At 39.1% G+C, this 23,315-nt stretch overlaps 1 protein-coding gene across 16 annotated transcripts in view; it reads left to right on the forward strand.

The window, feature by feature from the left end:
- Positions 1 to 23,315, forward strand: part of LOC139604172 (poly(rC)-binding protein 3-like) — a 500,787-nt gene that overhangs the window by 425,225 nt on the left and 52,247 nt on the right. For all 16 annotated transcript variants that reach the window (XM_071455227.1, XM_071455244.1, XM_071455235.1 and 13 more), the window contains one exon: positions 14,307 to 14,456. In XM_071455227.1, the coding sequence (XP_071311328.1) occupies positions 14,379 to 14,456 (78 nt within the window). In that variant the 5' untranslated portion in view covers positions 14,307 to 14,378. The remainder of the gene's footprint in view (positions 1 to 14,306; positions 14,457 to 23,315) is intronic.

A 23,315-nucleotide genomic window follows, 5' to 3' on the forward strand; every position in this document is an offset into this window, starting at 1 on the left:
TGCATGATACCTGTTACTTCTGGGGATGATGATTTTTCTTCATTGTTTTCCTGAGAACAGCAGGGCCTCCATTGGAGTTGTCTTAAAGTAATTCCTAGGAAATATATGTGTCCAAACCAGTTAACTTCTGATGTGCTTGCTGCAGCAATATAGCCCAGAAGACCAGCAAATAACAGAAAAAATTCTCCAAAAAGAAAGGAGCACAAGACAGGCAAGATTTGAAACTCTCAAAAGTAAGACAATGTTAGGAATTGTTCTGCTTGTTATCCTTATGGTCTAGCACTCTAGCACTTAGAATTTTAGTCAGCTTTGTCCCTAAAGCCTTGCTGTCTGCTTCTGTTGCCAGAGCTGCCTTCCTGCAGTGTTCTTAGGGAGGCAATGGATGTGTCTTGACAAGTATATGTTCACCTTCCACAAAAAAACAGGCAAAGAGAACAAAAAAAATTAAATAAAACCTGGCCAACACCTGTGGTCTTTTAGAGGGCATGTCTTTAACTGCTTTAAATGGTTTGTGGGTTAACAAATCCATCTATAATACAAAAGTAAACAGGAGTCAACAGTGCTGGTTTCCATTGTGTTGAATCAAAGCTCAGGCAGGCATGGGCATGTTACAGATGCCTTGAACTTGGTCATCTGATACACAGGTGACCCAGTTCATGAATGCTGATATTTGGGAAGTTATGCTGAGCTGTGTGCTCGGCCCATAGCTGTGCAGTGGCACTCGGCAACAGGTGTTGGCTGTAGCTGCCTTTGGAAGGATGTCAGGTCAGGCTGGAGCCTGGATTTAGCTCATTTATTACAAGGGCTTTTGTCAACTGCTACGGATCATTTCAGACTGCATTGTGATTCTCAGTGGATGAGGTTGCAAATGTAATTCATGAAAATTTTATTAAACTGATCAAACACAGCATGAAGCTTTAGCTAGAATGTATTGCATCTATGAGCTCCCCCTAAACATTAAAAGGAACTGACTTCGTGACTCATCTTTTCATGTATCATATCATCCATCAGATAACAACATTTGCAGAAGCACAGGAAGAGCAGAGATGATTTTGATGTCTTCTGCAGCATGCAGCATAGATCTGCTTTCGCTTTTTCCCTGGTCTCTTCCCTGTCTCCAACTCCGACTCTGTGTCTCTCTCTTTTCCAATTTATCTGGATTAAACAAGTCTCTGATTATTCTTTATGCCACTGCAAATAAAGTCATTTTCAGAAACAGATGTCGAAAGAGCCCAGTGAAATAATCCTGGAGGCAGATGCAGTCTTCCATAAGCTGCCAAGTGCATGGTGCAATCAAAGTGATGAAGCAAAATGGAACAGGCTGCAGAAAAAGTAATTAAATTATAGTTCCATTGTAGAAGCACATTTTAAAATTACTGAGATTCAGAGCCCATAATGCTGGTATTATAGTTGAAAGAATACTTGCCATGGGTCATGAGCATTTTTTTTAACAGTTATTAATCATGCTTGACTGGAAAGACATGTGTAACCTACAACAAGCAGTGGCTGTAGTTGTGCCAAAGGAAGCTTTTGTTCCCTGAAGAGAAGAATTGTATCAAAGGCCAGTGTGTCCTATTATTACATGTGCAATGGCAACGTGCAGAATCTGAAACGGGCTTTTCAGATTTCAATGCAGAGCACTGGAGGGGGAAAAAAGAAAACAAGTATTGTATCTTTTTGAATACTATATGACCTCGTTTTCCTCTTACCAAGTTAACTTGCTTATTGACTAAATAATAGTAAAAAAATTTCTAAAATATCCCTCCCCAACTTCAATAAAAATAATTCCAGTGATCTAGCATAAATGAAAAAGAAACAGAAAATGTACAAAATCTTGGAGACTGGAGATTAATAAGACTTCATGGGTTCATTTGCCTCTGTTTCCTTTACATTAGACTGAACAGTAGCTAAGGTCCACCTCCATCTTTCTGTCAGTTTTAGTAAGTAGCTTTTTTTCTTTTCTCCTGTTAGTGAACTCCTTTTTCTTTTTTCATTTTTTCTTTTGTTTGTGATTGTGTTTTTGGATTGCATTGGATTGGAGGTTTTGGGTTGCTTTGGTTATGGGTTGTCCTGGTGCAAATATAAAATTGGAGCTGGTTGTGAGAAAATAGATGCTTCCTATTCCCCTGCTTCAAAGTACAAGTTTTAAATCTTTAATTTGTAGCCTGGGTCATCCCCAGGTCTTTTGTATCATCAGGGCCTTCCAGATGTGACTCATTTTTAAGAACTGTGTTTCTCAGTTGTTGTATTTGTATTATTGTTTGTATTGTAGATTTATTGTCACTTTTTTCCCACTGTATTACTTTTTGGATTATTATCTTTCTGCTCCTATTTGAGCTCTTCTCTTTTTAGTGTCTACTAGTCCATCCAAGTGACAGTCATTAATGTGATGGTAATACCTTCTTCTAGTTACTGATGTAGACACTACCAAAACTTTAGTAATGTTTTTTTTTTTTTTTAATTTTATTTTAGAGAAAGTTATTTATTTGTTTGTTTGTTTGTTTGTTTGTTTATTAGTAACCCACTCCTGGGTGTATATCTGCAGTATATCTCTGGCATTTCTGCAATAAGTCAGCAATTATCTTCTCTTGACCTTTACTTTTTTCTTTTGAATGAGCTAATGGACTTTGTGGTCCCAAGCCAAAGGTGGGAAGGTAAGAAGGGCACCATCAAATCATTCACATTAGCAAAGGTCCTGTCTTGTTTTCATAAAGGAAGTAGAGCACCGAATGACACAACTTGTTATGTCCCTGAAAATCTGTTAAAGGTAGCAGGACTATGTATGAGCCACAAAGCTACTGGAGCAGCTGTGAAAAAAAAAATTAATGTGTGTTCTGTGTCTGCTTAAAGCACCTCTTTTTGGGAATTTCTCTGAATCTGGGAGCTTTTAAAATAATTGTATTAGTTCACTTTCAGAGTCCCCTTCTTCCACTTTGCTCACTCAAGGTTATCACTGGGAGAAGAAGCTCCTAGTGGCCTGCAGTGGAACCATGACCTTGCACCTTCTTAGTCTGTGTCTCAATGAAACTTGTGTGAACCTGACACTTTGACATCCCTGTTAACTCTTCAAAATGTTGAAAGTGTTGGGGAGGCTTGTTTACATTCATGGACATATATACAGGTACATGTGTATGCATGTGTTTGTACAGAAAGAGGCTGAAGGTTAGACAAAATGACAGACATTTCATGAAGCACTGTTTCAGCTGAGCAGCTTGGTGAAAAAAATCAGTTGTTTCTTCAAAAAGAGACTCTTTGCTTTCTAAAAGTTCCACAGAAGTACCAAATACAAATGGATGGCTAGGGCCAAATGCAGTGCTAGGGCAAGATATAGTGGCTCACTTTACAACTGGCACTTCTAAGTCACTTATAAACTGTTTTATGTTTTTCTTTGGTTTTGAATACTTCATTACTTAGACTGGCTTTTGAGCTTTAAAGATTCTCCTGGTTTAAATCAGTGACAAAAATATTGATTTAAGTGGCTTAAATCTTGGGACGTGTTTGGCTCTTTAGTCTGAGTATTGACTGCCCATAAAAGAGTCATTTATTGTGGGCTGAGTTTTGGTTTTTTTGATTGGGTGGGGTTTTTTTGTTAAATCTTTTTTCAGATGAGGCTCTGGAACTTACTGGATTTTCTTACCTACTCCATAGTCATTAATTTCACAGTGAAATCTGTGTAATGCTGTATGTTTTCACTAACAATCAGTGGCTGAGAACTTAAATATTCAGGTTGTGGCTTTTGAAGGCAACAGTTCCAACGCCCTGGCAGGACATTGCAACATTGCTTTTTGTTTTCCCCTTTTATCCCCATGAACGATGGAAGTCTTTGCAGCACTCAGCCATATTTGCAGCTGTTACAGCTGTGCTGCTGTTGGACTGGTGTCTGAGACAATTCCCTCTTTGCCTCAAGCAAGCACAAGTGTGGCATCCCAGGAGGGAGCCTGACTCAGACTCCAGAGGCTGGTACCCATCCCCTTGCGACTGAAGGATTGGAGCTCATCCTCTTCCCTTTCTGAGAGGCTGTGTGAGTTTCCCTTACTTTAAATAAGTATTTCTTTTATTCATCTGGGAAGCTTGAATGGCTTTTCAAATCACAGCCTTGTAAATAACATCATGACGGTGATGACAAAAGTGATATTTTTGTTTGTTTGTGTCAGAGGTTCGGTTATGTCAATATGTAATATTTTTATGTTTAATGAAGTTAAATGTATGATCATTACTATTAGCCTCATTTCACTGACCAACAACCATGGTTGTGGTTTGAGTGAAACAATTGACTTTGTCTTGAAAGCATTTAATTTACAAATAAGTTGGACAAAGATATATTCTAGGACAGATATAATTTCAACACCAATGGAAATATAAAACCGCAAATATATTTAAATATCTGTATGTTCTATGCCCAGTGGGAATATACTTGATGGGTTAATGTTTCCTATTAAAGAAGCTTCTGTATTTCCTTGACTATTCTTCTGGTTTGAGGAATTTTTTTCTTTGATCAATAAGAAGCTGTCCTTACTCCTATATGTACTGGCAGAGAAAATTACAGATCTCTATGTCTGTGAGACTGTTTTTATTGAAGATAAGAACCTCATTTAAAAATCATTCTGTTCTTAATATTTGTTTATTAGATTACACCCCAGCAATGTGGTGCATAATGTTTTAAAATTTGTCCACATCTGTCATGTACAAAATTATACCTTACTTGCTTGTCATTATTTAACCATATTCTGTACATATATACATACTATGTTGAAACGTATCTCTTTTTTTTTTCATGTATGTACATAAATCTTACTTTAAATAGATTGGAAATAGACTGTATCTATTTCTCTGTTCTCTTATACATTTTAAAAAATGGGAAAGAGACTTAGGCTTGACTGTCTTCTCGCAAGTACATTTATTTTTAAATCAACAAGCAAAGCTGTTGCTTTATTTGTTTTAAATTATATTAAGGTAAATTTAAAATTTAAACATTATTCCAGAATGAAATTATTTATTGAGGAAATGTCAGAATCGTGCATTTGACTTTAGAGGGCAGAGATTATTTAACAAATATACCACACATTCACAATGTTTAGGTCATCAGAGCATAGATTTTTTTCAGGAATAGGTGTGGACCAAAAATCTCTTCTTATATGGTAGGCCATTCTTGTAAGCAACTCTGTGCTGGACAGACCACTTGGGCTACTTGTGCTACTTGTACCTTCCCTGTGACTTACATGTACATTTCTTTATTAGATTTATCTCACACCATATGGAATGATTAATCCAAGTTAGATGGAGTGACTGTTTCTTAGTCAAACATAAGCGAGTAAGGCAAAATTTCCATTTGAAACAAGCAACATAAAAAATCCCAGAGGTCTGAGAAATGTGGTGCTTTACTTGAGCGTTTGGAGCCACAGGATAAAGTGGCAGTTAAAGCTGATTTTATGCTTAAAGCTATGATTAGAGCTGTAGAGTCTGGTGAATAACTGGTCTACCATATGCATAAATTGTCTTCCCTGATGTTGCAAACTGGCAGGTTCGTGATGAAGCTTACAGTTCATTTCATTGCTGCCATTAGGAAAGGAAAGAAAGCACCTTCTGCTCTGTCCTCCTGCTCATCCTCAAATCCTTTTGGAGAATATTTGTACAGAGTAATTTATAGTGAGCTGCCACAGCTTCCTTGTGGAAGCATTTATGTTGCATTAGTCCAGCATATCAGCTTCTATCTACAGGAGCTTTTATCTCCCTGGCTTTTGCACAGATGCAGAAGCACTAGTTGGCTGCTGGGTTTGTACAAAGTATTGGCATGCTTGCTCCGCTGCTCATCTTGTAGTTCATGGGGAATTGCAAAGATGCTCTCTGCATTTCTGCCAGGGTAGTTCTTTCTGGAATAATTGCAGAAAGAAGGGGAAAAAATTAGAAAGATGGAAGATATCTTTGGCAAAAGAATCACTGTGCTTTCCATTTTTTGCTGTGTTATTCCATTATTTACTTCCATCAGGTCCCAGATCTGTTTGGCATTTGCTGAATATCATTATGTGGCTTTTCTAGATTTCCTATTACTTCATTTCCAGACATTTGATAGCATTTATTACCTGTTTGGCATGTGATGCTTTCTAATGGGATAACTTTCAATATTTTGGCAGTGTGTAGCTGTCTATTCACACACAGAATAATATTTTGACATTCATTTATGTTAAATAAGTAATTTGTCATTAAATGTTGATAGTAGAAAAATTGTGAACAAAACAATAGTCTTTATTGTGCTTCTATGATTTTTCTTCCTGTAACAAATCCACATCTTATTGTTTATTCAAAAGGCTTTACAAAAAAACATTATTAGCAGAAGAGTCAATAAATATGTTGCTGTTTACTTCCTTTAATAAATCAAAAAGGGAACAACCAGTGTAGTTGCCTAAAGCTCATGCTTTTTGACTAGCATGAGGAAAAGTGGTCCATTTTAAGAGCAGGATTCATATACACCAAGTTCAGTAGCTGAACATTCATCAGTTGAGAATAGAAAAAATAAGTCTCTAATCTTTTGCTCTTCTCTTCAAAGATTATTTGGCATGCAGTGATCTTCAGCAAATGAGATGTCAGTTGTATAGGGTGAGGGCATTTCTCGTTTTAGGGAGAACACAAAGGCAGCTGCAGGGAGAACACAAGGCAGCTTCTTCTACAGATAGGATAGGTTCTTCCTCAGGCAAAACACCATCAAACATATCAAGGAAAAACTACTGTCACTTCACATACTTCATAAAATTACATTCAAAAGGCAGCATTCCTGGAGTCTTGCCATTTTTTATACTTTCAATTGCCTATAAAAGTTGTCTTGTTATTTTTTCATCCTGTTCTTTCTTGAACAGTTTCACATCTTTGGCAAAACTACTACTTCCAACCATCTGTAGTAACTACAGAGCTTAGCATATGACAGATAAAGAGATTTTTACAATAATTGGTAAAAGCACAGGGCCTGCTAAGCTGTGTAACTGCTTTTTGTTAGTGGCTGTTAGCTGGTGGAAGAATGTGTTGCTCTTTAATCCCCTTTGACTTTTGAGCTAATATTTTACCACTTAAAAAACCCCCCACAAACATGTATTTTCTGTATCTGTGTACTTAAATTACTGCTCTCTTAGTAGCCCATATTCAGCTTACTTTTATTAGGTGTTATTTGTATCTCCTTGAGCATGTAATTTATGAATTTCCTGAATCCTTCTTCTCTCTAGTGTTTAAATTTCATTCTTGAGCTGTTGTTTTATCTTATTTTACCTTTTTAGCAAAAATCCATTGTGCCACTGACCACTGCAAGCTTTGTTCTGGTAACACAAAGAATTAATTTTCTCATTTCTGAAATTTTGGTTTCACACCAACTATCCCCCTACTTAAAATGGGCCATGATACAACAATTTAAGGGAACCAGGATCTGCAGATCTTGTTCTCGTCATGAAAGAGTTAGAGATTAGCATTAAATCTATTTTGGGGATATAAATTATAAGGATGTGAATAAAATGTATAATCTTATTCCTTTGTGTAGAGTCCTCTCTAGTAATTTGGGAGATGGAAGAGATAAAGTAGAAAGGTTGATACTACACCTGCTTCTTTAGCTTTTGTTCATTAATCAGGTTCTCCTGGTGAAGCTTCTGTGCAAAACTGGAGTGCTCCAAAGCCTGATTTCTCCTTTTGCAAGTAGTTATTACTGGGAGAAAAATCCTTTGAAGAATTGTCATTATTATTACTGTTATGTTATTGTGGGCTTCCTTTGAGCTTTTTTAGTAACCTCATAACAATATGGTTTAGTAACAGTGGATGTCTTTGTCCTTCAGTTGACACAGAAAGTGAAGAAGTGTATGTTTAGCAAATATCCAGTTGTCTTCTTTTGCTTCAGCTGAGACTGTAAATATTGTCAGATCATTATCTCTTTTAATAATTTTTGAAAAAAACGTTCATTGAAACAAATTAAGACAACTGCAGCTGAGCTGGTTTTGCTCTGGATTTCACCTGTAGCTGTGGTTGTTGGTTTTGGCCAGTGGGGGGGGATGAGGTGGTTTTCTTTTGCCAGGTTTTTTTTTTTTTTTTGGGTAATTACAGTGTTTAGTCCTTTGACATCCAGAGATATTAGTTTCAAGTGAAAAGCCATAGATAACAGCTGCCTAGCTTATCAAAGAGCTTGTAAGCAAAGTAGTCATCTCCTTGTTTGATGGCACCAACCTGTCTGTGGTAGAAAACTTATTCCTAATTTTAAGCCTTACTGTATGGCCAAATATGTCAACTCTGCTGATAATGTCATCAGTTCATGTCCTGTGGCAATTTTCTTACATTCCTTATGCCTTCCTGTATTCCCTCCAGTTTAAATGAAAGACTAAAATCATGTCAGTAGCATAAATCTGCCTCCAAAGAGCTGTGCTCTGCTGAAAGCACAGGTTGTTTCTTCTCATCGTGATCCCTGGCAGTGTGTTTCTTCCAATTCCTGGGAGGTCTCCCTCCACCTGAAGTCTTCTGATCAAGATGACTTAGCTACAGCCTTTTCATGACTTCTGTGCTTCAGTTTTCTCTGTTCTTTTTTATTCACTCTTGCTATCTTTTTTTTTCTTTTTTTTTTTTTTTGGTAGTACTGTTTTATTGGGTTCTTGCTAAATAGATGAAACTCTTAGCTACTTCTTCATAAGTGGCATGTTTCTGTCCAGTTTTCAGTTCTCCATAAGTCATGATAAATCTGTTTGTTCATCTTCACACTGCTGATATCTTAGGTCTTCTTTTCCATGCCCTCATGTCTATGGCTTGATATCTGCCTAGTTACCCCTCCTTTGGGATAGTTCCTTATATTATGAAAATTACATGTTTACTGTGAGAGACTGGATTTTCTCATGTTTCCCTTAAGAAAAAGAAGTTATCAGGTACATGGAAACTATATGACTGAGTTTAACCATCCTCATGTGAATTAGAAGTGGCTTCTCCTGAATGTCAGTCACTATCATTTCCCCATTCTTTTATCTTTTTTTTTTCTTCCAGTGGAACAGCTGGAATTATTTTTATTTTCAATTTTATCAGTAGATTCTTCCTTGCTTTCTTCATAATTGCATTTTTCAGTTCATAGTGATGAAGCATCATAATTAGGTTCAAGAGATTTTGAGGCTCAAACACAGAGAATGCTGTGCTGGGTGCTCTGGCCAGTTTCTTCTTTCCCAACACCTCAGATTTAACAGCTGTAAAATCAAGATATAACATAGCAGAGCAGGCTTCCTCCTTTAATATTTCCAGGTGGTTCTTGCTTCCACATTGATTTTTCTCACACTGTTCCCTGTGTCAGCTATCTGAAGCTAAATTTTTCTCTTTCTTCCTGCCTTTCTCTTTCTCTTCTCTCTGCATCTCTTTGCTTTCAACATGCCTCTGTGACTGTGCAGTTCCACCCCACCTCACCCTGTGCACACTCTCTTTCTCTCACTTCTCCCTTGCATCCCTCTGGATCTTTGAGATGAGTAGCTCTCTTGGCAGATTCACAGATGTCAAATAATTTATTTGACATAAACTCAGAGATCAATTGCCTGATGTCTACCTTGGTACTATGTTGATTTTATTCATCTTTGGCATCCCTGCCTGCTGCTTTCTTACCCTGCGTGCCGGAAGTGGTTGCCTTAACATGGATATCTTTTATATAGCAGCCATATACTGTGCAGCCATATTCTCTGCAATGGCCTGCTTATTTTCTTGGAGGGAATTAGCAGGCTTGAGGGGTAGGAAGAAAGGGGGTCAGGAGGTTGGCTTTCCACGTCTCAGGCTTCAGGCAGCCATCTCACACTATCCCCTCAGCCACAAGGATTCCTAACCTCCATATGTGTGCATGTGTGGGGGTTGTGACACTGCCCTTCAGCTTATAGTTCATCTTGTAGCTTTTATTAATTCACTGAAATCCCCAAGAACTGTGTTGGGGTTTTGTAGTAGTCCAATGAAAGTGTGGCTTAGCTGCTCATTGTTTTATTTGCCTAATCTACCCACAATTACAGAAAAGCCACGTTAAAAAATTGTGTGTAATAAATATTGAGCATGAAGGACCTGTGGGTATATGCTAGCTTGAGATAGCTAATATTAAAAATGTATAGAAACATATACTTACAGATAACAGGCATTTGCATATGACTCCACATCAGTCTCAATCCTCCATTTTGTTGAAGTTTTAAAAAGGTTGTGGTTTTTAAAATGCATTTGGATGTATTTTTCTACCTGAAGAAAAATGTTCACTTTTTACATGATAAATAGCAGTGGAAATGTCCACAGGACAATGGAAAAGCCCCAAAGGAAGTAAAGATCTGCAGTTCGCTGGGAACTACCTGATGTGAACTACTTTCCTTTGTTCTGTGGGCATGATATTTTTTGTTTGTTACCTGGAGCTGCAGAGCCCCAGATCTTGGACTTTGTGCATTCTGGTCCAGAGTCCCAAGGTCAGGAAGAGGATCTTGTCCAGCTGTCCTCCTGTCACTGCTAGCTCTCTGCTGAAGGCAGGCTAAAATGCAAATACCCTCACTCTTAACATTTAGCTGTGCCACTGACTCTGCCTCCCTGCACAGTACTCTCTGCTCACCTGTGGAGTCCCCTGACTTTCCTCTGGCATCAGGAAAAGTGTGAAACAGTGATTTTTTTTTCCAGTCTGAGACTCAGCTCTCCCATCATCCAGGGTAGCCATAGGACCTCACTGCATAGAGCATGAGAAAGGAAAGCTGCCTGTGTTAGCCTCCTGTTCGCTCACAGAGAAACACACACAAGGCAGGAACACAGTACCTTGTTCAAAATGCTGACTTTGCAAAGGAGAGGGAAATTATTTTACCAATTAAATATTCACAATGCACTTGTATATGACAGTAGTAGGTTTATAAATACATGGATGTCTTGCTGTCTGGTAGGCAGCTCTGTGGAGGGAGCCATTCTCTTCCTTCTGAATGTGATGATCTGACATCTGCATGCACACGGAGATCAGCATGTTTGTAACATTGTCTGCAGACATATTTGCTTTAAAAGTAAAAATAAATTCCTTTAAAGTTAAAAGTAATGAGGTACAGCAACACATTTTGTTTTAATCTGTCTTTAAACCAAAATACCCAGGTCATTAACAGTACTGTCGGTTTACTTTGTAAAGCTGTAAATGTTTTACCCAGAATACTTGCCCTCTCAGGACAACTGAGGCAGATGTGATTGACCTGGCATAGTAAAAAGTCTTCTCTCTTCATGGTGTATGTGTAGCTTTTAAATATTCTTCCTTAGCATGTGAGACTGCCTTTTTGAATTAATTCCTTTTGTGTCTCACACAGCTGCCTAACTCCTTGCAGGCACACACACTCCCAGCCCTCCCCCAGACATCTGTTCTGATTCTCAGTGCCAGGTGCCAGAGTTTAAGCTTGTTGGGAGGAGGGACAGTGACAAAATCCTTCATAAAATCAAATAGCTGTGGCTTTTTTAACAATATTTGTGGTGGAATTTCATTTCTAATCTCTGGGTTTTTGAAAAGAACCCAAAAGGCGTTAGCCTTTACTACTGATTTTTTTCAGGTTTTATCTGGAAAAGGTCAGGCTTGGGTGGAGATTGGTTTCTTGTTGGGGTAAAGATTTTCCTCCATTTTTCTTTTCCAAAGTGATGCTGTAGCATTCCAGTAGTAAGAGGCCATGGTAACTGTAAACCTGTTTCTAGTCTGGAATTATTTTTCCCACATGGGAATACATCTCATTAGAAACACAACTGTACCTTCATCACTGAATTTTGATCCACAGAGGTCTTACATACCTTGCTTCTACTTGAAACACAGTTGTTCTTGAAATCTTCCAAGCACGCCCTAAAGCTGCCATCAGTTTCTAGAGGTCTCAAGGGCCAGTGTTGCTCTCGTGCAGTTCAGAATGACAAGGTCTAGGCTGCTGTTTATGTACCAAAGTGCTCCTGTTTGGCACTTTGGGTTTGCTTGGGTTATCTTTGACAGATCAAAAAATGCTGGGCTGTCAGAGCTGGGACATTTCCCTCAGCAAGGAGCAGGTGAGCAGCATGAGACCAATCCCTGTCTCAGCCTGGGAACAAACGCAGTCATCTCTGCTTCACACTCTGAACTTCTCAGAAGGGGCTGTCATGGTCCTCCAGTTGCAGGTTTTCCCCTGAGTCCTGGTCTAGTCTTAAACAAGTAGAGTACAGCTGATACCCTTCTCTGCCATTCCCTGAGATCTGCCTTGGAACGTTTTCCTGTCACCTTCTTGCACTCATGGTGCATCAGAGATATGGCCAGGCTGCTTCTGTTTTCTGCCTTCTCACCCAGGCACCTGGATTCTTGTTTCCCTTTCTCTAGTGTGCTAGGGAATATGTAGCATAAGGGATAAGCCTAGAAATGTGAAATAAATGGATTTATATCAGCAGCTGTGATCTGGGTGGTGGAGGACATGGTACTAAATACTTTTAGTCCATGCTGGGTTAGGGGAAGTGAGGAAGGTGGAATGAGGAGTTTCAGCTGCTCTTTCTCACTCTTTCTTTTCATCTCTCCTTAGGCATGTCTGCCACTTATTCTTGCAGTCACTGAAGGCACAGGAACTCTCTGTGGCCCTAGTATTCCTGTAGAGTCTTGAGAGAAAACTCTTCCAGTGTATTTCCCAGGGGCAAAAACATCAGGAGTGGCTTGGTCACTCACAAGCCCTGGCTGAAATGAGAAGTTTCGGCTTCGGAGAAATGACTTGGTGTGACAGTCTTCAGATAACACACAAAGGGCAAAATGTGTAACAAGGGGAAATATCAGTGAGCAAATTTAAGCTACATAGAGTGGAGAACATTTTTCCACACTAATATTAAATGTGTGAGACCACCTCTTTTGGAGACCGGATGTATGGATTCAAGAAGGCACTAAACAAATTCATGAAGCTGTCCAGCAATGGCTATGGGAAATGCAGGTCTGGAGGCAGTCTCCCAGGGTGTCAAGAATCACTGATTGCTGGCAGCTCAGCAAGTCCAACAGCAATCACTCCACGCTTTTCTTGGGCTCTTTCTTTAAGAATTGCTGTTGATGTCTCTCACACATAACATGTTCAGCCAATGTGGGCTTCACTTTGGTCTAGTAAAGTGCTTGGTGCCTCTTAGGATAGAGCTTAATCAAATGGTGAAACAGCCTCACGATACTTCCTCCAGACTTTTTAGGAGAATGATCCCATAGGCCCTTCCAATTGTTTAGGCCCATGCCTGAGCAATCTTGGCAAGGGGAGAGCAGCCTGCCACTCCAAAACACAAAATGGATGTCCCTAGGAGTGGTCATTAGCCAGTGCCCTATTTATATATAGTGCAAGGTAAATATTTGGGAAGCCCGAAGATGCAAAGCTAATAGGGTTGTTACAGAGGATGGGTAACAAAAAAGGGATGGTTACTGAGAGGCATAATGTCTAAGGGTTTTATGCTTTCTAAGATAAGCCTGAAAAGGACAAAACTAAATAAGGAGTCACTAAGCCTTTTCTACTACAGAATTTGTCTGCCCTTGGTAATATTCCTTCCTGCTCCCATTTTTGTTTGTGCTGATAAATGTCCTTGCATTAATAAACTCATAATGCAGCTTGTTTATCCCTTCAAAGCCAGCCCTTGCAGCTTTCATTAGCATTTTAGGATATTTATGGCTTTGTAAATGACTGGAAATCTGCAATTTGTCATTAGGAATTAAGAAAAATCTTCCTTCCACTTAGGGCTGAGGCTCAGCTTTGGCCTTTGAGGGACTGAGCCACCTCTGGGCCTCATAGACAAAAACAAAGTCAGACAGTGCCCAGATTTACAATAGCAAGTGGCTCTTAGTTATTCAGATGTCTTTGATAATGTGTCATCTGCTGTTGCTGGCAGGGATCAGTGTTTAGGCTCAGAATTAATTTCTCTCTAGCTGGAGAGAAAACAAAAATATCTCTTCTGCAAGAGCAAAAAGAGAAAGATGTAGTAACAAGGAGAGAAATAAAAACAGCACCAGGCATGTGTAAAAAAAATGCATGTATAGATATATGTATATAGCATATGCACACGGCAGAGGTTAACAAAGTGCTCTTCAGAAGAAAACGTTGTACTTCACTCTGCTGTGCTCTGTACTTTCAACTTTGAAATACAGGAAGTTAAGAAAATTTTAAAGGTTTCAAAAGGGAGTTTATCTTGTAATTGGTGAAGGGCTAAAGAGTTGGATGGGGAGGGATAATAATCAAAGGAGCCTTTTCAGCACTAAACTGTAGTCCAGAAAATCAAAGGAAGGAATGTTAATTGGTTTGTACAACATGATATTCTCAGTTCAGAGTAGCTTCAGCCACTCAATGGTACTTTTTCTATTTTTTCTTTCCCTTTAGGTTGATTAAGTGAATAGAAGAAAAAAAAAAAAAAAAGAAGCTACTTTCAAGTATTGAAGATACAAGGCCAGGATGAACACGAAGGACGGAAAAGTGTCTGAAGGAGGTCTCAATGTCACTCTTACCATACGCCTTCTCATGCATGGCAAGGTGAAGCATTTCCTGTTGCCTGTGTGTTGAGTGTGTGTGCAGCTACCAGCAGAGCCTGGCACTATCATTGACAGAGGGTCTGCTCCTCCTCCACCTTGAGTCAAAAGCACCATTGCCACAGCCAAACAAAAAATCACCCCCTGCCTTTCGGGGAATCTTGCTGAAGTTCACGCTGCAGCCCAAGCTCATTGAAACAAGCCCTGCCTGTAACGAACCCATTTTGAGCGGATCCGGTGGCAAAAAGAAAGAAGTTCTTCCATTGATAGTGAGCCAAATTGGGCAGACCCTTGCAGGAGGCTGACCTGCATACAGCTCGCCTTCCTTGGCATTTGCTGGGTTTTGCAGGGCTTTTTTAGGATACCAGAACATTGTCTCGTGTGAAATAATTGCCACAGAGTTGGTGTCTATTTCTATTGAATGCAAATGGGGTCCAGTTCTTCATTATTCTGCTGTAACATCTCATCAGAGTGAGCCCCCTGATATGCCGGGGGTTTGCCCAGGTCCCTGTGGGTTTGGGTCAGAAGACTGATTCTCATTTCTTTTCTGTCCAGTGCAGCACTTAAAGCATGCAGATAAGTGGGAAATCTGTGCCACAGACAAAGTGCCAATTCAGTATTGTCAGATTTAACAGTCTGGCTGCTGCTTATTTCACATCAACAGATCATAAAGTGAGCTTTTAATTAAAAAGCACATTTCATAGGTTTGTTTGTATTATTTGCATCAGGCAACTCCAGACATTTTTAGGCTTAATGAATGAATGTTATAGAAAGGAGGTGGTTAAGTCTCATCCTTAACAGGGAACAGTGAAAATATAATGCATATTATTCTGGAGATCAAATTTGTATATATAAATCTAAAAAAATATTTTTACTCCTAGAGTTTAGTTTTATCACTAAAATGCTTATAAAATTTAAAATAGTGGATGTTTTCAAACTATGGTATGAACATGCATATGATAAACCCATAGCACAAAGAGGACACTAAGGTATCTCCCATTCTATTTTACTTATGGAGAAGTGTGAGGGGGTACAGCTTAAGTTTACAAATTAAAACCCTCAGAAATTAGGTTATGTCAGATCAAATTATGTTTTTTCTCAGAAATGATCTAACCATTTTGATTTTTTTCCCCCCTGAAATATTCAGCTTCAGGCAGGCATCTGGTGTGTAAATCTGCATCTTAAATAGGGATCTGTCAAACAAATTTAATAACACTCTCTCTTACAAAACCCACCTAAAATCTGTACACGTGTCTGTGCTCAAAATTAGGTCTTCGGGGTTGATTCTACTGGTTTCTGGTCCCAGTCCATGAAAGCATTTGAGCGCATACTTATCCCAGTGGGTATAAGCAGCCCTACTGGTTGCAGTCACATTCCCATGTGCTTAAGTGATGGTGTTTTGGGCTTTTTTAATCATTGTCAGACAGCTCTGCTTGTTTCAGAATCATGCCTTTAAAGCAAAAATGAAGTGTCTGTCATTTTCAGGACATTTTATTTAAACTGTGGGCTAGGATTATTGGAGTTTTTTTAAATCAGAAATGAAATCAGATAAAGTTCATTTTCTCTGTTAAACATCATTGATTTTGTGTGCAGCTACTTTTAACAATAATGGATGTTATGTGTCAGGCCTTCAATGCATATGTAGCCCCAAGGGTCTAAATTAAACCCACAAAAGCTACAAAGTTCAAATTTTACCTGGATCTATACCATGCATCCTCAGTTAACAAGGCACGATGGGTATTCTGTTAGCTCCACTATGCTCTAATCATGTATCCTTTTGTGCCTAAGTATTGGAAAGGGTACATTAAATCAGAATTTATTTTGGTGATAAAAGTCAGACGCTTTCAGTTTCTTTGATGTCATTTCTGTGATTTAGAAATGATACAGAGGAATGAAGGATGTCTGAATCAATATGAACTCAATGTGAGAAAGCATTCTGAAAGCTGTATGTGCCTCTGGAAAAGAAGAAACACATTTCTAGACTCTTTCTTGAGATTTGTTGTGGTAATGACATCAGTGGAAGTTGTTGATCTCTAATATTCCTAGACAAAAGAATTTGTCTAGAAGCAGAAGCTCGTCTGTAAATAACTGGTCAGAGCTTGAGAGAGAGGAGGAGGAATAAAAAGGTTTTTAAAATAGCAGGAGCAAACTGCATTCAGTTATTTTTAAAGTAAAATAATTTTAATGTTATTTATTAATGCATTGCATGGAAAAATGAGGTTCTCTCCCTACTAAGTTTAACTCTCTATGTCTAAACCATTATTACCAGTGTACCTTTTGCATAGGGAAGGCCAATGTACTTTGAGTTGTTTGCATGCATTTTGATTGGAAATCCATAAATTGTACTACTGTGCTTGCTTATCTTGACTGTAAGTCCCGCAGACTTAGGAAATTTTCAGCATGTACTTTTAATGTGATTTGTATAGAGGCTTTAAGTCAAGAATGGACACCTTAATGAGGCAATCAAGGTAAATTTTATACCTGCAGAAAAATGAGGATTTGTATGAGTGGCCAGACCTCTTCAAGATGGTAATGAATAAAAAAACCACCACAACAAACAAATTATGTTGCAAAAACAAAAGACATTATCATGTGGTGAAAGGAAAAGAAATAGGAAGAGTCCTAAGCTCTGGGAGAACCAGGGCCAGTGTCTCCCCAGTGCAGGTAGGACACCACTGATCAGTACCTTTGCTTTATCTTGCTTTGGGGAAAGGAGTGTCTGTACATCCAGCTGAGCTCCTGCCAGGCTTTTGCAGCCTCTGTCTGAGGAAGCTGGGATAGCCCCTGGGAGCACAGCCACTCAGCCACAGCATAGCAAGGTTTGGGAGCAGCCAAGGCCAGGCACAGCCTTGATATTCTCATGGCAGAAAACGTGGTGTTAAGGGAGGGCAGCAATTTTTTTATCAGTGATAGTGGAAAAAGAATTTTTGCAGGCCCTGCAAAAAGCCAACCACTGCTAGGTATGAAAGGTTAACCTCAGGGTAACCTCAGTGTTTCCAGGGCCTGGTATGAAAGGTGTCCTCCTGAGCTGGGACTTTCAGAGATGTTGTGATGATGTAAAATGAAAGGCCTAATTTTCATCTTTTGCCATGTTACATCAGTGACAAAGCTATGATGGTGTTACATCCCTGAAGAGAAGTCATGAGCAACACAAAACATTTGTCACATTTTCTTGTGATGAATTAGAGGGCAGGTGTTGGTGAGGATGTTGCAAGGACAGTGCTTAGGCATTCCTTGCATCCACAGAGAAGCAACTGTCAGTGTCTGTAGGAAATCTCAAAAGCAAGATTAGGAAAAACTTGTTACGAGGATGTGTGAGGAGGGATGGAGGCTGCCTGGGCATGCTGCACCATCCATCACTGAAGGTTTCTAAGGACAAGTCAGACAAAACTGAATTCATCCTGTAAAGCTGCACTTCACAGGCACTGCAGCCTCTGCTGCTCAGCACCTTTCTGACCAAGTTACCTGAATGCTGCTCCAGAGGGGTCAGAAACAGAAGAGTCTTTTGAGGGACATGCAGTTAGAAATATAGAATATGTTAAATGATGCAGATACGCATTTTCATCCTTTATTAATGAGAAAGATGCACCACATTAAGAAATAAAGCTGTTTGATACATTTCAGTAGAGAAAAACAGGGAATATGAGTTGAGGCTGTTTACAGTGCCCTACTTTTGTATTTTCCATCTGATTCTTACTGTTTCTTGAAGTAAAATAAGTAAAATCACTGTGTAGAAAAGAGACATGAATGAATGTGGGTATTTTATTATCTTTGTCTACTTCAAAACTGTAATTTCTGGATAAGATTGGAGTACAGTAAGGATTGCAAGATTTCTGCTTCCAGCAAAGGCAAGAATAGCCGTATTTGCTCAGACCACATCACTGGTTTTGAAGGGCATAAGGAAGACAAATGAAGTGTATGTGCATTCATGGGCAAACAGCCCCCAGCCATCAGAGCCCTCTGTATGGAGAAGCAGAGCTCAAGCCCCAAAAGAACTCTATCTCTTACTTTTTCTTCCTTTCTAAATTTTTGTCAAGACAAAAATTATTTTGGCTCTTTGCGTGTCATAGAGTATAGGTGTAGACCTCCATGTTTCTTACCATTCCTTGTTCACCTTTTGCTGAATTTTCTATTCCCATGACTTGTGGCTGATTTTTCCTTGCTTACTGCCTCAGGTAATGAGGTTGAAAGACTGAAAATTGTAGCCTTGCCCACAGGTATCTGCCAACATATTAACATATGACATTTGACATCTGCAGTGGTCTTGAACTAGGTTTGGTCAGTTCATGCCCAGGAAGAAATAACTTGATAAAGTGCCTATTTTAACTATATTGGATAATGATTACATGATTTTGGACTAGTTTGGTTTTGTATACAGCTAGTGTTAACAGGCTGATTAAGACTCTGGAGACTCAGCATTAAAATTTAATTTTAGATGTGAATGGTGAAGAGACTATGGCAATAGAAAGGTCTTAAATCTCAGGAAAGCAGCTTAATGGAGATTTAAAAGCCAGGTCCATGAAGTGGAAGAGGAGAAAATGTTTAAATGGGCCAGTCTAGAGAGGGCAGCAGGTCACAAACCCACTATGAGATCCACCTCCATCTCATGGTGGTGGTGCAAGAATCTCTGCTTCCTCCCTCCAGTACAAACGGGCAGGAGAAATAATGCTCTGTTTCCAAAGGCACTGTGTGAACATGTGCATTGATCAAATCATATTGGGTGCAGTGAAGTCTGCAAGAAACCAAAGTAGAATATAGTAATGTATTGAGCCTGAGGAATCTTTTAGAGAAAGAGAATGGAGTTCAGCAATAAAAACCAAAATGAATTAATGAAGTCAGATGGTTAGGAAGAACAAGGAAATAATTTACAGGTAGGATGAAGGAGTGAAGGGAAAACTGGCAGGAAAGTAGGACTCTTGCCAAATACTGAGGTGTAAATTGGAGAGGTGAGGCAATTAACTGGAGAAGGTAATTTAGAAGATACATGTTCAGTGACAGAGGGAAATCTGGAAAGCGTAAAAGGCTAAAAAGCATCAGATGTGTCAGTGTCTAGAGAGTGGCACATTTGGGATATGCTATGTTGGAGAGGAAAGCTATTTCAGCAAAAGTGTGTGCAATTTTGGATGTATGGTATTGGTGCATCATGGGGCAAGGAGAAGGTAATTACCTTGCTGTTCTTCTGGCAGAATTACACCTGCAGTTCTGTGCTCAGCAGCAGGTGCCACGTGTGTGAGTGATGGTGAAGAGTGACAGAGGGGGAATTCATAGAAAAACAGCAAAAGTTTTAGGAGACTGAGGAGACTATGCCTAGCTTTCTTCAAACATTCTCATAAATACATATTATAAATACAAATTTTACAGTATTTTGAATGCCACTAGTGCTTGTGGCTGGAAATAATGATATAAAATACTACTTTGAAAATAAATCTAATAAGGGAATCCCAAGAAAAAAATCTGGTATAGACATTTTTGTTATGTTCTGTACGTCTCCTATGCAAATTTTAAATATGTCCAGTAACGAGTAGCACATGTATTATTAGATTGTATTATCTGCATTGATGAAGGAAAGATATGATGACTGAGTGGAGCTTTTCTTTCCCTGATACCATTTGCTCAATGATGCATTTCTCATTCAGCAACAGTGAATTAGAAAGATGTATCTGCAGTCAAATGTTTGGGTTTGGACAAAACCTTATGAGTGCCTTAGTACTTACAGCATAATTTTAAATTCCCTGAGGAACTCAAGGTATCTGAGTTCGAAATTATTTCAGCAGGATCAATGGGTGACTTGTGGCACTGGAAGCACTGGTTACAGTGACCTACATGGTGGCTTTCAGACATGTTGGTGATTACTTTGTGATGCTACATACAGAATTTTTACAAGAAAAAGAAAATTTAGACTCATAAAGTAATGGCTTACACTTAACAGCTCAAATACAGAATAAAATCATTAAGAAAAATTGCCTTTTTCATTAGTTCAGATAATACCATTTTAGCATCAGGGATTTCTGTTAGTGGCTACTTTTTTGGTGCCTGCTTAATTGCCTCCCTGAAAGACCGTAAAGCAAGCACAGAAATTAATTTTCCCCATCTTAAAGGTAATGACCTTCCTTTTCCATTTTTTATTTTTTACTTATTGAAATACAGAATGCAACAAAGTAACTTTAAGAATCACCTTGTCAGTAATACAATCCAAGCCATAAAATGCCAATCAATCCAACGTTTGTTCTGTTCTTTCCAGTTTCCACAAACACTGTCAGGGTATTATGAGGATTGACTGTCCTGCCTATTGCTATTATAGTTCCTGTTTTGTTTGCTTGCATTGCTGTGATACCTGAGAGCCCTGGTCATGGAACAAAACTCTGCATGCAGATGCACCACACAAGATGGACTTCTTCTCAGCATTTTTGTAGGAGCAGCCAAGATACTCTCACTAACCTCAGAAATCAGCAGAAAGGAAGAGAGTTCCCCCAGCCCCTGGGCACTCTCTACTCCCAAAAACAATCTCCATAGCTGAGTGTTCCAACTTCTACCAAACAAAATCTCCTCATCAGTGTGTGACTAATGAACTAAGATTGCAGAAGGTACACGCCCTACTCAGTGCTGCTGCTTCAGCATCACAAGTGCAGGGACAAGCACAGGGACAGAACTGAGTTTTGGGTTGGTTTTAGTAGGGAAGGCTGGGAGCTTAGGTGTGAAACTGAATGTAAACTGGCTATCCATCTGCTATCAAAAAGCAAAGGAAAAATGCCCATTGGCACAGCTGCCCAAAAAAATGTTAGATGTACTTGCAGAAGATACATAATACTGGAATCTCCATCAGAAAAATGATAATTTTTAGATTTCCTCATGCACTACCATATTTGTTAGCAAAAGATCTGCCTCAGTAAGGAAGGCCTGGGACTGCAATGCCTTTCTAATTTAGGGCTGTGGGCATCAGACAGTGACTACTGAAGCATCACCTAGGAACATGAGATCCCCCATGGCAGTGAGGCTAATCCCACATAATCCCAGAGCACAAATCAGATTCTCAGTTTACCCAAGGTGGCTGTTTTTCCTCTGAGGCTGACAGATTTCTCTGAGGCTGTCATGTTTCCAAAAACTGTCTTTTCTTCCAGTCTTTGAAAAATGCTGATGCCCCACATGCTGCATGCAAACGTGTTGTTCAGAGCAGCTTTGTGGGACATGTTCTTGGGGTCTTCCATGCAAGCGTATTCATGAGCTTAGGTGACTATTGGCAACTCTGTCCTCAGGTTAAGGTGAGGGGAGAGAGAGTTGAGTTATGTTATGCCTCCTTATGGATGGCAGAAAGACAACTGGCCTGGATCTGGAAAGCTTTATCAGCACAGCTGTTGTGTGCTGTTGCCAGGACCCTTCCTTGTCCCATGACGGGTGTTTCCCCACCAAGGAAGGCTGTATTCCTTTCCTTTCAAAGCTCTTTTGTTTGTAGACTCCAGCCCTACTGGTTCTACCTTGTCCTTGCTTTATAGAAAGCAGGTTAGCATGTGCAATCAGAGCATTGCCTGAAGGAATTCAGGCTTTAGGATGGAGCCTGTGCTTTGTTGAATATTTTGGGGTGAAAGCATATATTCCTACATTATTTCTTAAATGTATTTTCCTTCTAGACATGGCTTTATCTCAGGGATCCTATGGAGTTTTTGTTCCATTTCCCCCACAGCACTGATAATAAAAGCTGCATGATAATAGAGCAAGACCTGTGTGTTTCTATGATCCCACAACAGTACCTGTTTTTGTTTTGATTTTCCAGGACTCAGTAATTATTAAACCAACCTCACACTTAGAAAAAGTAATGGAATTTCACACTTTATGTTTACAGATCAAAGGTTAATCTTTAATACAAGGTTTGTTGTCATTTGTTAAGCCTCTTGTTTTCTTAATATGACTGATTTCTTTCTCTTGCTATTCAAAGGACACACAAGATAATTGATTAGGAAATAGGTTTCTTCTACAACCAGTTTTATATCTTTGTTTAGTCATTCTTACCAGCAAGAGCCCTGCAAAAGCCTTGACTCACAGGAATTTTTGCTGCCCCATTTTGTACTGCCTTGTCTTCACCACAGATGATGCACAATCTGCAGAAATAGCTTCTTAGCTATAAATAGAGCCCTTCCCAAGTGTTCATTAAGAACAAAATTAATCACATTCTTATGAATAAGGTGTGCAAATAATATTATATGCTACATTTCAGCCTGAAAGAAACCATCCCCTGTTTTTACCGTTGCTTTTCCTCAAGTTTATCAGCAATGAATTGGCTGGTTGGTTAGCAATATACTTTACTGATGCTGGGCAGTCTCCCAGGGTTTGTTGGTGAGGTCCAGCTCTTGTTTTATCTACTTGATTAGAAATTTCCTACTTAAGAAAATCATAATGACAACTCTGTCCCTCAGGCTTGAGAATTATCTTCAAGTTATCTGAAATCAGCATCTGGATTTCAAAATATCCTCCATTATCTGTCCCTGGACTGCAGTGAGGGTTGTTTGCCTGACTGACACTGAACTCCAAACTTTTAATGAACCAGTGTAGGTGACAGACATCTTATGCACTTAACTACAGCACATTTGATGTCTGGCAGATCTAGAAACATTTTCTGAAGAAGGTAAAGCCATCAAAGTAACCTTGGTTAGAAATAATGCTAAAAGCAGAGGGTCATAAAAATGGTGTTAGGTATCTCATTTAGCAGTAAACTTATTTCATAGTGATATGAGAAACTGTATGGAACAAATACTGGACTGTATAAAGAAACAATAAAGGTTTGGTGAAGTAGTTTGGTAGTTTGAAGAATGAGGTGAAAAGAGTCTTTTGATTTAATCTGTGGCTGAAATAGGTTTCTCATCATAATTAA

This window comes from Agelaius tricolor, unplaced genomic scaffold (genome assembly GCF_023055355.1).
Source record: "Agelaius tricolor isolate 1412-34295 unplaced genomic scaffold, bAgeTri1.0.p SCAF_2, whole genome shotgun sequence".
Taxonomy (NCBI): Eukaryota; Metazoa; Chordata; class Aves; order Passeriformes; family Icteridae; genus Agelaius; species Agelaius tricolor.